The sequence below is a fragment of the Echeneis naucrates genome, chromosome 9, assembly GCF_900963305.1.
Source record: "Echeneis naucrates chromosome 9, fEcheNa1.1, whole genome shotgun sequence".
NCBI classification, from domain to species: domain Eukaryota; kingdom Metazoa; phylum Chordata; class Actinopteri; order Carangiformes; family Echeneidae; genus Echeneis; species Echeneis naucrates.
Genome location: NC_042519.1, coordinates 6536429 through 6549694, shown reverse-complemented (window position 1 = coordinate 6549694; position 13266 = coordinate 6536429). Strand labels below are relative to the sequence as shown.

Sequence of the window (13266 nt, the reverse complement as noted above, 5' to 3'; positions counted from 1 at the left end):
ACATAGAGGAGGCCTCTGCTGCTACTACCAGCCTTATACAGCCACGCTGGCTGCAGAGGCAATGAGAGCAGAAGATGTCTCTTTGTTAGAGCTGACAGGGGAGAGGGAGATGAGATTCATGCGTGAAAAGAGAACCCTAGTTGGAATGTGATAATTAGACTTTTTGCTTTTATCCCTTTCACTTTGAAAACCATCATTTTGTTGTGTTCCAGCAGTTATCGCAAACAACGCTTTTGCAAGAAGGGCTCAATAAAAATGGAGACTCAGTAGGGTTCTTCGTTCACACATCTCTGCTTGCTGGCGTGACACTCACCAAACATCATAGAACAGTACAACACAGCACAGACAGGGAACACATGTCAAGCAGTTTTTGGGGTGCAGGGGAAACTGAATGACACAAGTAAAACTGCACTATTGTTCATTGCTGTTTCACTGCCTTATCTCACAGAGGCTGATTAACATGCATGTCTTGCTGGGACGGGACATGTCAAGGAGAGCATTCCTACATCAAGTGCAGGTGTACTGTCATGCTTTTAGGCCACATCTGGAAATGTGTGCAGCGTTAAAAGGGAAAAAGGAGGCACGTTGCCAAGGAAAAATAACGCATCAAATACCCCGGCAGTTCCTGGCAACATAGATATCAGGGACAGTGGGGGGAAGGAGGAGGAGTGAACCTGATATCAGCTCTCCATGCGTCTCTTCGATCACCATGTTAAATGTTTAAATGGCAGATTGCAAGTCTGAATAATGGCTCTGGTATACAGCAAACAATACCAACTAAGCAACTGACATATGCTTTTAGAAGATGTAAAATATGATTCAATATGTTTGATATTGATGACAGCAGAGTAAATGAATGTGCAACCGAGTGACACCAACAAGGCAAGAATGCACTCTTCCAGTACTGTCTTTCCTTCTCACTGTATTGTAAACAGGCCATGCAAAATTAACAACAACAACAACAACAACAAAAAAGTTCTATTGACTCTTAAAGGCAGGAAGAGAAGGAAAAGAACAAGTAAGAAAAGGCAAGGAAGAGGAGAGTGGGCTCAGCTGTGGTGGGGTGGGGGAGGGGCCAGGACATGGAGGGTGAATGGGTAGAGTGGGTGGTTTGGGGTTTCTTGGGATAGAAGGAGTAGGAGTACAGACAGGAAAAGGATTTTCATTCTCCAGCAACGGGAAAAGTGGCCAGTCTTGTCTTCCCCTGTCAGCTTTATTCAGCGAACTAAAGCTAAACAAAAGCTAAACAAAACAGCTAACTGCCCAGCACAGAACAAAGACCACCATGTTATTACTGCATGTGTTCAACAACGATTCTTGGCCTTTTCTGGCATTGCTAAGGTGAATTGTCATCTTGGAGAAAAGCTGCATCACATACCATATTGATCCTCTGAGGACATAGATGGCCATATCCTGCGCCGAGCTACACTGCCATAGTAAACATCCTCCTTGACGGGTGAGAGGTTCCCCTCACTCCCCTCACTGTTACTGTCCATGGTGATCTCTACAGAAGACACCAATCACAGCGTTACAGTCAGAGATCCCCCACACACACACTCTGCTCTACCCCATGGCCCATTCACTCATGCTGAGACAGTAGGATGACGACGTTGCCCTGAGGTGGGGAGGGAGGTGTACAAGGCAACAGATTTCACTCTGGAGTCACTGGGTGTAAAACAGCAATGCTTTTACTGTTGGGGGGCAGGGTCAATTTGGGTGGTCATGTAAAGATGTTAACCCACAGTAAACACAGGCATAAGAGTCGCATCTGGCATAACTTTCTTGCAAAACTGCGTGTGGACATTTGGCGAATCCAGCTCATGAGGATGGACAGCTACAGGGCGTGCAAACGCCCCACAAAAAAAAAAAAAAAAAAAAAAAAAAAAAAGGGTCTACGTGGTTTGTTTAAGCTCTATGGGAGAGATGTATAGCTCGGCTCACATGGGTAAGGGAAACACATGGTATAAATAGCACAAACATCAGTGGCCCTGCGGTCGGTGATGAGGCGTCTCCTCATGTGGTGGCCTCACTAACCAATGGATGGAATGGGTCGGCGCTGAGGGGGGGTGCCGATGTGAACCGGCCTCCTCCCTGATTGGCCCAGACGATCGACGCTTCCATGCGACGGTGAGTTCCCAATGATCTTTAGAATGAGAAAACAACAGATTCAAGATTAGAGGAGGAAACCAGCTTCAATGTTACCTACAAGACAAGTTAACGCTTAAAAGAATCCCACAATCCTGTTTAAACAACTGAAAAGCATAAGAGCAAATGATGTGGTTTCCATTTGTCCTTACAAAGGAAAAATAATTGCGAAAAAATAAAAAATAAAAACCATAAAACAATAAAGGAATACAACAAACCATCAAAAGAAGTAACTCAAATAGACCCCCGACACAACAACATGGACTGGGGGTTAGAAAGGGTCAGATGTTTAGCTAAAGACCATTTGTTTGGTTTGTTTTGTTCTGTGCATGTCAGCCTCTTGATGAGAAAAGGAAGCAAATGAAGTTACAAAAGACTGAAATGACAATCAAAGAAGTGAGAGAAAGAGAGGACGAGAGGAAAATGAATAGCAATAAACAGTGATTGTGACTGAAGATGGATAAAGGTGTGGTTGGATGAACAAAACTTTAATTTTTTCAGATGGGGGCTTTGTGTTACACCAATCGACACACGTGATACATGATGAGAATTATTTTTTTGGTGAAACAAGTGATAGAGACAAGCAAAGAGATGAATGGGGTGTATGGGGTTGAGGCCTAAATGAATCACAGCAGTCTGGATCTGGCAATGAGGCAGCTGATGATGAAATAAAGCACAGGGTGGAGTGGTCTGGCTGTGGCTGCAGCTCCAAAGGGCAAGACACGGACAGCAACACATGAAGCAGCTGGTGAGGGAAGAGAAGACGGGAGCAGCTCGTTCCCATGCACCGCAAAGACACTTCCCTTTCAATGGAACCTTTCCCCTCAAAGACATGAGAAGTCAAAACTTCGTTAAATGGCCTTTAGGTAATTAAAAGCTTTACTCTAAAATCCACCTGACATTCTGAGTACAAGCAAAGTAAAACATCAAATCAGACCAACCATGAACATGTGATAATTCCTCAGAAAATAAAAAACAAAATGCCAAATGAAAGGAAGGGGTTTAATTATAAAGAAAAACAAACAACAGTAAGAAAACAGAATGGCTGCAGCTTGAGGATGGAAAGTACAGCAGAAAGTCTGAATCACACACCAGCGGCTGGTCCCGGTTGAGTCTGGACAAAGACTGGGCCCTAGTCTCCCTGTGGGGGCTGTAATAGACCCTGTCCAGCTCGTTCAGCCTGCCCTCGCTCAGGGCCCCTTCCCTGGAGTAGCTTTGTGGCCTGGCCTCGCGACCAGGCCCAAAGTGCTCTCTGTTCCTAAAGTCACCCGTGTGTACCGACTTGGCTGCAGTCACTGGAGCATCAGAGAACTCCTCCTCTATGCTGCACTGGCGGGTCAGAGTTCTTTTACGGCCCATAGCCAGCGCCCGCCGTTCTACTGGGCCCTCACAGTGAATGATGCGAACAGGTCCCCGTAGTGGGCTCCCGTGAGCATAATAGCCTCGATGGCTCCAGCCTAAAGAGCCTTCCTCCTCACTGCCGCAGTCTAAACCACTGTCAGGACTCTTGGTGCTTTGGCGGTTGGGGCGTCCCAGGCTTCGCTCGTCTGCACTGTAGCAGTAGCGGTCTGTGAAGCGAGGTGAGGAGCGCTGGCGCTGCAGGTGGCAAGAGGTCTTGTTGGTGCGGGTGTCCGGGGGGTACATCCTTCGCTGAGTATGCGGCGTCCCCGGCCGCCCGCCCTCTTCGAAGCACAGGCGTTGGCCCATGCTGTCCACACTGTCAGACTCCTCCTCTGCCACTTCAGGGATGCTGTGGAGACGCTTACTGCGAAGCGACTTCTGCTTCACCACCTCCCGCTGGAGGTCCCAGCAGTCTCTCTCCTCAGCTAAGTCCTGACGCTTGTAATATGCCTTCAGTCAAGACCACAGAAGGCAAAGTTCCACATTTTCACAGTTCAGTTAGTTCAATTCAAAAGGTTCAGTTTAGATTTTTGTGAGGGGTTGAAACGATTTTTGTTTTTTTTGTTTTTTTGACGGTTTTAGAACAGGCAGGAAACAACACAGAATGTGAATAGAACAAATGGGGAGGGAAGACAAAATAAAGACAGAATTAGTTATTTGTGACAATGTAGTAGGACATGCAGTCTCATTCCATGTGGAGGAAATGGCATGCTCTGAACAGGAATCTGTGAACATTCAAATAAGGAGAGATAACTGATAAACAGAGACTGGACCCAGAGGTTAAATGTGGAGAGGGGAATTTTACTTATGGGAAACCAGAAATATTCCCAAAACAAGTAAACAAACAAACAAACAGAAAATGTGACCGTTAGTTCCATGAATGAGATTTAAACCACACAGTAAGGAAGAAATAGAAAAAAACTATATGAAACTAAATGGAAAGTGATAAATCAGCCACATGAAGACTCTTTAATTTCAAATGTCGTGAACCACCCAGAACTCAAAATACAATGAAAATTGACATTTCATCTTTATCTATTCCTTTAATAATATCTATTTTAATTTATCATTATGTACATATTTTAGAACAGTAATATTTTTTACAGAATTGGGTGAATAATGTAATGGTGAATTACAAATAGATGGCAATGACAAAATGGAGATGCTATATTGGTGTATTTGGACATTTAATACACCAGTGAATACCCCTCATGAACACCACATTATGACACAGCTTTAACTCAACAACAGCAAACACGCATCCATCCATCTTCAACCGCTTATCCAAAGTCAGTCCCAGAACAGCAAACAAAAACTAGACAAATTTGCAGTGATATTGTGCTGATTTCTATGAGCAGGTTTACAGTAACACAGAGGACCAATCAGCTACTAGAGTACCTCTCATTCCCAAAACACTACAGATTATCTTTATATCCACACATCCCCACTGACAGACCAAACAAAGACAGGATCAAACCAACCATCGATAGTCGAAAAAAATTAAACAACAAGACATAACAGACATGACAAAAAGTGAATATTTCCATTTAAGTACTCACTTAAATGAGATTCCCACATGTACTTCATTCTTAATATGCCATGACCCCTTGATAGAGTACAATAAAGTCATATATACACCTCAATATCACATTCTGGCATTTGTAAACCTTCTTCAGTGCAGGATAAAGAGCATCAAAATGCAGTGCAACCATTTAAAAAACATTGTGTTAGTTTACAGCCCTACCCTCTCTCATACTGTGCAGTTATGTATACACAGCCATTCCCATGAGCTCAGCCTTGAATGAATTAAGCAGTGCTGAAGGGGTTGAGGTGGAGGAGCAGGCTGTGGTGGGGAGGCTGATCTAGCTAACACAAAGCAGGGGGGGAGCTCAGCCAGGCAAAGCCACAATGGGCCTGGTTGTAGAGCATGTACCTGCGCAGACCCCTTCCTCTTTCCCTAAACCCCCATCTTCCCCAGGGACACTACAGACTGAAGGTGTGCAGTAAATACCTTAAGAGTGTTGTGGGAGTTGATACTGCGTCTGCGGCCCTCCTCCAGTTGCATCTCAGAGTAAAGATCTTCCTCGTCTTCCTCCATTATGTCAGACAGGTCCGAACCCCGGCTGCTCTCTGTGTGGTACTCCTCACTGTGGCTGTAATGGTAATGGTGGTGCTGAGGAGGAATGGGATGCATAAAGTTGGGGTGTATTCATTACAAGTACAAGCACAGATATCTACATATTAGGGATGTAGGCCGAGTCTGTATTTTCTACACACCGCTCTCGATCCAGGTGTGTTTTTAATTTAAAAAAAAAAAAAAAAAAAAACATCCTTCGAAACAGGGAATTGTGTTATGTTTAATTGTATTGTAAATATGTTCAGTTTGACAATAAATGAAAAACAAGATCACACTTATTTATTTATTTTTTGCATTTTTCTGTACCGAAAATGAACCAAAGTGCGATTTCAGTGATTACACCCCAACTAGATATACTGTATCTCTATTACTTTTACAAAAGAGCCTCACAGCGGTGACTGATTAACCAGTGTCATGTCAAGACTCACTCAAGCAGTGGTGCTTAAAAAGTTGTCTGCATTGTTATAATATGTACTCAAGTAGTATTCATGAAAAAACAAACTAAGAATATAGAAAATAAAAGTCTTAATGTTTTGATTATTAATTTTAAGGTTTTAATGTTTGATCTTGCCTACATGCAACCAAATTCATGTTCTACCAAGTAACTGGCTGAGCACTTTGCTGTGCTTTCTGGAAAGTACCTGTCTTCCCAACTCTGAACCTTTGAGGAATTCATCCACTGAGGCTCCTCTCCTCCTCACATGAGGAGAGTCATAGCCATCCTCCTCCTCGTCAGAGTTGAGTGGATGCAAAGCGTTACCTCGCTCACTAAAGATGTTTCTTTTCTCAACCTGATGAGAGAGAAGGTAGACTTTTAGATTGAAACACAATCAAAATAATCTGGTGTAATATTCCTACATTTTCCCGCACATTTTAAATATGGTGTTGTTATAGTTTTTAGTGACAAACAACTCTATCTTGAAATCAATACGGTGGTAGATTTTACAAAAACAAAACAAAACAAGTGAAAATATCATATCTTGTGATTTCCAGGCTCACTGCTTCATTCAATCACGTGTTGAATTGAATTTAGTTTTACAATGAAATGCTGTAAACACACACCCGGTTCCCTTCTGCAAACGCTCTCTGTGCAGCTTCCCTGGCCATGGCCTTGGCGATGGTGTTAGGGATGGGGACTCCCTGAGGCTGTGGCAGGATCCTCTGAGGAGAGGGCGATCGCCGTGGCTGGAAGTGCGGCGGCTCTAGGTTGGGTCCGCGCATGGGTGGCAGCGGAGATGGGGAGCGTTCCCATGGCTGGGCTGGCCGCAGGCCCACCTCGTGCTCTTTGGTTTCTGGCTCTCTGGCACTTACTAATGTCTTGGACTTGGGAATGGGGTGGCGCTGGAAATGAGGCTGGGAATGAGGAGGAGGATGACGGATGGGTTGTGAGTGTGGCTGCGCGTGGGGCAGTGTGTGAGGCTGGGCAAGAGGCAGAGGTTGCATTTGGGGCTGGGGGTGGTTTGGGGGGTAGGTTGATGGGTATGGAGGATGGGTTTGTGAGTGCACTGGATGGGATTGTTGGTGAGGGATAGGATGTGGAGGCGCACTGGTTCGGTGGGAGAGGCGTGGGGATCCCAAGAGATTGTGCGGGATGATGGCCACAGGCGAGTCCTGGGATTCTCCTTGTGTCGATAACGTCCTTACAATAACTTCCCTGGCCTCCAAACACTGAATCCTGTTTAACTCCACGGTCACATAGTCTGCTGTAGGGTACAGCACCTCTGCTATCTGCATTCACAAAGAAACCATAGGGTCCTTACCAAAAGGCAGTTCAGCGTGCTCTAAACTGTCATCACAGAAACATGACTACAGGCACTTTGGCTCTACTGTTTGTTGGCTCAAGAGAAGTACTTGATTATTCCACATTATCACAACTGAGGGCTCTGTTGAATTTAGGCCTTAAAAATGTCTCGCGCCTGTGGGCTGAATAGCAGTACTACATCAACTCTCCAGGAGATGGCAATATAGCTCTACTCACAGAAGCCTCGTCTAAGGACAGCAAAGGTTATCTTTTTTTAAGAACTGCATTGGAAGAGGGATTTGTATTAAATTTAGTACCTTTTGTCCCTTTGTGCACACTGCATAGCCGATCACACTGGCCCCGTTGGAGGTTCCCGAAGGGGTCAGAGGTGGAGGCTTCCATCTGACCTGGAGGACACCAGGACTCTGACCAAGCTGGACCTGCACCTCCTGAGGAGGGAGAGGGGGCCCTGGGGAGCACAACACACACACTGGATAAGGAGAGAAAAAAACAAAACACAGTTCAACAGCTGCTTATGCATTCCTGCCAATTTGATCAAAAATGAATGTGCTGACCTAAGTACTTTGGACTTTCAAGAACCATCTCACAGTGGTATGAGCTATTGATATTCTCAGTCAAGAGGAACTGTGTTTAATATCTGTTTTTCAGCACATCACACTTGCATTGTCATTTGCAACTGGAAATATTGTCAGCTGCATGTTTTTTGTTTTGCTCTTCTTTGAGCACAGTCATAGTGTACTGATTCACTTGGATGCATAACAGGTAAGGATGTCACAGTGGTTGAAAAAGCTACGTTCACCAACATTTGGCCATCACTATGTGCGCAGCAATATCCGTATGCCAGACACTCACTGACAATATTTTATGGGGCATCCAAAAAAAAAAAAAAGAAAAAAAAGAAAAAAGAAAAACCACAGTTGGCCATTTCCACAATCTGTCAGCACTGCCTGCATACTAAACAACATACCCATCTGTGTAGTGCTGCTGCTCCCCTGCAGTCACACAGTGAGCAGATGCAGTCAGCAGTATCTCCAAGCTGCAATGTGCAGATGTGTGCATGTGTGGGTTCCAAAGTCTACATCAATGCAATTGTAATCACATTTCTACACTGATTGTCAGCAGACAACACACACAGTGTTGGAACAGCAGCAGTGGCTGTGGCTTCTAATATTCAAACTACACCGATCATGTACAACAAGCTCCTCTGAGAACTGATGCAAGAATAATATAATAATATAATATGAATACAAATATTGTCAGTTAGAACTAATGAAGGCACTTATTTGAAAAGCACATACTGAGTGTAAAAGCTTAATATAGTGGATTCAGACTCTGTCCTTATTGACTCATCCACTAACAAGAAGAATATTTCAGACACTTCTGATTAAAATGTTCGATAGACAGATCGTTTAATGAAAATTGTTGCATGTTAGTACATCAGCTGCCAGCAGAAAATGTCAATTCAAACCCCCCCACAAACACACCCACCCATTACTTGACTTTCTTATCTCTCACTTTGGCCCTGTTTTTTTCTAATTGATCCTAGCAGCTGAACAAAAAGGGTGTTGGTCTCCTTTCTGTCATGTTAACTAAAGGTCATGTTATAACAATCCCATTACTCTGGGCACTTAGCTGTAGAAAAAGTAACAATGTGACATGTCTGAACCACAATTACACTGTACTTATACTATGTACACACAAATTCATTCAGCTGTCTGTGGAGAAACTCACTCTTAATACATTCTGAATTTAAAAGATTTCCTGCTGCAAAGCAGCCAGACTGTGAAACCCACAGTTAATGCTGGCAACGGCACAGCAACAACATGTCTCATGGGAGAAGAAATCCCTGAGATCGACGCTCACTATTTACACTAATTAGGCTTTGAGAGAAATACTTGTTTCCAGTTATAAAGCTCTATTCAGCAATCGCTTCTTCCACATTTTCTCACAGAATATTTCAATCCTTTTTCTATTTAATTATATTTTTTACCATGTGTGTGCCTTATCACAGCAATACACACACAAATCCTTGAGGGCAATCTCAAAGTGGCTGGAAAAAATGAAAACGGCAGAGATGTTTGTCAGGTCCGTACATGTAATGGGCTTGAAGCGCGTGGCTGAGTAAATAAATAGATGGCTGAGTTGGATGTAAATTATCAGATGACTTTGAAACAGAACAGAATATGAGACTGGAACAGCAATCAGATTAGTGTAACGAGTTGTATTCATTCCATACTCCTGACACAAACCCTACAGACTGAGAACATTTACAGACACAGGTATTACAGGCAGCTTAAAGAAGATAAGGGATGTACTTTAGTTCACCAAGTGGCTAAAAACATGCCTCCATATGAACGTTTGAGTATTTCCTAACAAGTTAATCTAAAAATCTGTAACAGCGCCCCTCCATAATGCAAGTTTATATTTAATTTTAGCTCAGCAGCAAGACTGAAGCAATTTTAATGACTTGGAGCTTTAGCTGCTCTTAAGCTAAATGCTCACATTTCACTATGATAATGTTTGTCATGTTCATTGTCTTGGTGAAGGAAAACTTACTAACATTTGCTACAACTCTATGCACAGCTGAGGCAAATGACAATGTTTTTAGTTCTTACTTAGAAATTTAAATTCTGCCCCCTGATGGTGCTAGATAAAAAGCGAAGGGATCAGTTTATTGTAATTTATTTTCAGGGTTACATTTATGTGTGCACCACAGAGTCATTAGGATTCATGCTGTGGGCACTCAGGATATATTTTTACCATATTTTATTGCAATATTTCAGTTAGCGCTGAGGGAGTGGACCATCTAAGAAACCAACAGAGCACCGTTTCTATTCCTACATGCTGGTATGGCCAATGATTCCAGTTGGTTTTATTATACTGTAGCTATACAACAATCAAGAAAAATCGAAAAAAAGTCTCGTTCACTGAAGACTAAAATCATAAACGTGAGTAATGCTTTGAAAGCTGACCTGCAGGCTGAGTGCAGAACTCCACGGAGATCTCCCTCTTTTCTCTCTGATCCATCGGAAGCTGCCAAGGCACCTGATGTGGCTGTGCCACAACTTTCACCTTGTAAACTGTCATGGGCTTCAGGTTGAAGAACTTGTACTTGTAGCCTCCTGCTTTGACCATGTCGTACTCTGCATCATTGAGGAAGATAGTGTGACTGTAGTTGCTGTTGCTGGGCATCCAAGAGAGCTCAGCAGAGACCTGTGTGATGCTGTCCACCCGTAGGTAGTAAGGTGCCACCACTACATCCTTTCCCACGAGCATCGTGCACCGGAGCTCGTCCGATGGGCCACGATCAGTGATGCTCTGCACTGAGATGCGGTAGGTGTTGGTGGCCAGGTTGAGCTTTTCAATAAGAGACTTTGTCCTGCCCCCGTAGGGGACACTCATGCGCACCTCCTTATCCACCAAAACATTGTAGCCACTGATGGACCCCCAACCCGGTGGGACCACAGGAGGATCCCAGCCAATAATTACACTCTTGGCCAGTTGCTTAATCAGGTTGATGCGGCGGGGATAAGGCACAATGTCTTCACCGACCTCGTCAATACTGACATCCAGGGTTCCTGTCCCATTGCTGGAAGAGCCCAGGAGGTCCATGCCCAGGCTACTGGTGCTTAGACAGTCTAGTTTACTGTCAGTCAGCAGGCTGCTTATGTTTGTCCCTGTTCCTGTGCCAACACCCAGTCTCTGAGGCCCCAGGCTACTGTGGTTGAGGTAGCCAGGTTCTTTCGCCACTTTGTCCCTGTGCTGGACAGAGGATGTCTCCTGATCTTGGACAAAATCCACAAAATTGGAAGGGACGAGTCCCCTCTGTCCGTCCAGTAGCTCACCTGAGGAAGAAAAAACAAACAAAGAAATGATTGGTACTGTGGTGGTTTTAAGGACACAAGAATATACAATAATCAAGGTAGGTCAGACCTTCATAAAAGCCATCCTCATCCATTGTCCCATAAACATAGAGGTACTTCCCTGCCACCAAGGGCAGCTCAGCTTCAGGATGCTCATTGGGCCCATCATAAGGATTGTAACTGTAGCAAAAAACATAAATGAACAAATTGTTTATTGTTTTTATTTATTGTTTATTGTTGAACAATATGTTTGTCGAGTAAAAACAATTTGCTGAGTAGTATGACGTTCATCTCTATTTTTTATTTATTTCGTTAGTTTCATGTACGACAAGAGTGGAGACAGTCTGGGTTTAAAGCACTGTCACTGTTTCACATATTGTGCAATGAGGATTTCAAATATCTTTGAGCTGACAGGTAACTTTCCTTACACGTAGAAACACTGAAGCTCTGCAAGAGAAAGCAAACAGTCTCTGTAAGACTTGTCCACACTGAGAAGACAGCTGAGTTTATTGTGAGAGATATGGAAAGGACTTTCAGCCAATCTCTTTATTATCACTCTCACATCATGACATTTCTGCATCACTTTAGTTTGTAAGGCTGAAGCTCCTGTTAATGCTTACACTGAAAATGCACTTGAACCGGGGAGACATTTCCAAATCCCTTTAAGGACTTGAAAGAACATTATAAAATCTAATCAGCTTCATCAATTCTGAGCCGTTAAATGATCATATCATATTATTGTTAGGCATGTGCTCATTGTTTCAAACAAGATACACTGTAATTAGTTGGTAAACAGAGGATTGTGTGTTGGTGTAAACATACCTATACCGAGCAATGCACAGACGAACCTTTCCAGTGAATCTTGGTTTGGACCTGGTGGTTGAGCTGAGCTCTTTGTCCATCTAAAAAAGACCAAGGAAGTCCAAAACAATCCCATCAAATTTCTTTCTCTGTCATGTCTCACTCACAACACAAAAGTGGACAGAGAGCAAAGCTCATAAATGCTTTGGCTCTCAACATGTTGCCATTTCTATGCAAAATGTTAAAGTGTTAAGAGTCTCTCATTTTATTTTGCCAAAACACACAATCAGCGTATTTTGATTGTTTAAATATTTGATTTCCTATGCACTAAAAATGTTGAGATCAGTCATACATCATCGGTCTGCATGAGTAAAACCAGGAGGCGTCCTGCAGCCTGCTGCGTGGATTTTCTCTTGTTCAGCCCAAACACATTAAATAGATTAAAATGAAGCAGCATTTTCCCCCAAACTGCTGACTATACTACAGGATAACAGAGGAATGAGAATGTAAGTAATGGATCTAGCAGCTCACTTCGTGGTTTTTCGGGAGACACTAGGACTGAGTCTGCTGTTAACGGACATACCTAACAGAAGGGCTTCATTTGGACAGACAGCACAAAATAAAGAATCTTTATTGGCACGTCTTCCAGATTTAGTCTCGACTTGTGTAGCTACAATGCAGTTGCACTAAATCAGGAGCTACGTGGGAAACTAGCAGTCATGATCAAATACCTCAGAGAGGAAAGCCCGTGCTGGGCTGCTGGCTCGAGTGCGAGTGAGGAATGTTGGCTTGACGGAGAGGAGCTCCGGCTTGTCTCCGCTGATCTGGAGTGGACGAATGAACTCGGATATCAAAGATCTGCTTGTTGGAGCCTCATTGCCTGTGGAACAAACAGAACGTCTTTCAACACATTCTTACATCACAAAGGTTGAACTCATGTCAAACTTGTGACGGAAAAACATATCACAAAAGAGCTCATTAAGTCGATGTCCATTTCAGAGACAGACAGATGAAGGAGATAAAGAACAGAACAAAGAAAAGAAGTTTTTCACTGCTTCAAAATTAAATGTCTACTATACGAACAGAACAAATACTATCTATTCTGCAGATCTCAGACATTGTGATTGGCCTACGTGCAGGACAATAAGCATAGTCTC

At 43.4% G+C, this 13266-nt stretch overlaps 1 protein-coding gene across 2 annotated transcripts in view; it reads right to left on the bottom strand.

The window, feature by feature from the left end:
- rimbp2b (RIMS binding protein 2b) overlaps nucleotides 1–13266 on the bottom strand; it is an 83582-nt gene that overhangs the window by 8007 nt on the left and 62309 nt on the right. Inside the window, exons 12-21 of one of the 2 annotated variants that reach the window (XM_029510814.1) lie at nucleotides 12841–12989; nucleotides 12131–12210; nucleotides 11379–11488; nucleotides 10418–11290; nucleotides 7742–7893; nucleotides 7190–7411; nucleotides 6746–7024; nucleotides 6325–6474; nucleotides 5558–5719; nucleotides 2035–2143 (exon numbers count right to left, since the gene is read on the bottom strand). In XM_029510814.1, the coding sequence (XP_029366674.1) occupies nucleotides 2035–2143; nucleotides 5558–5719; nucleotides 6325–6474; nucleotides 6746–7024; nucleotides 7190–7411; nucleotides 7742–7893; nucleotides 10418–11290; nucleotides 11379–11488; nucleotides 12131–12210; nucleotides 12841–12989 (2286 nt within the window). Of the gene's footprint in view, nucleotides 1–8; nucleotides 1505–2034; nucleotides 2144–5557; nucleotides 5720–6324; nucleotides 6475–6745; nucleotides 7412–7741; nucleotides 7894–10417; nucleotides 11291–11378; nucleotides 11489–12130; nucleotides 12211–12840; nucleotides 12990–13266 lie in introns of those variants that run through there. The other variant, XM_029510815.1, reaches the window with a different exon arrangement.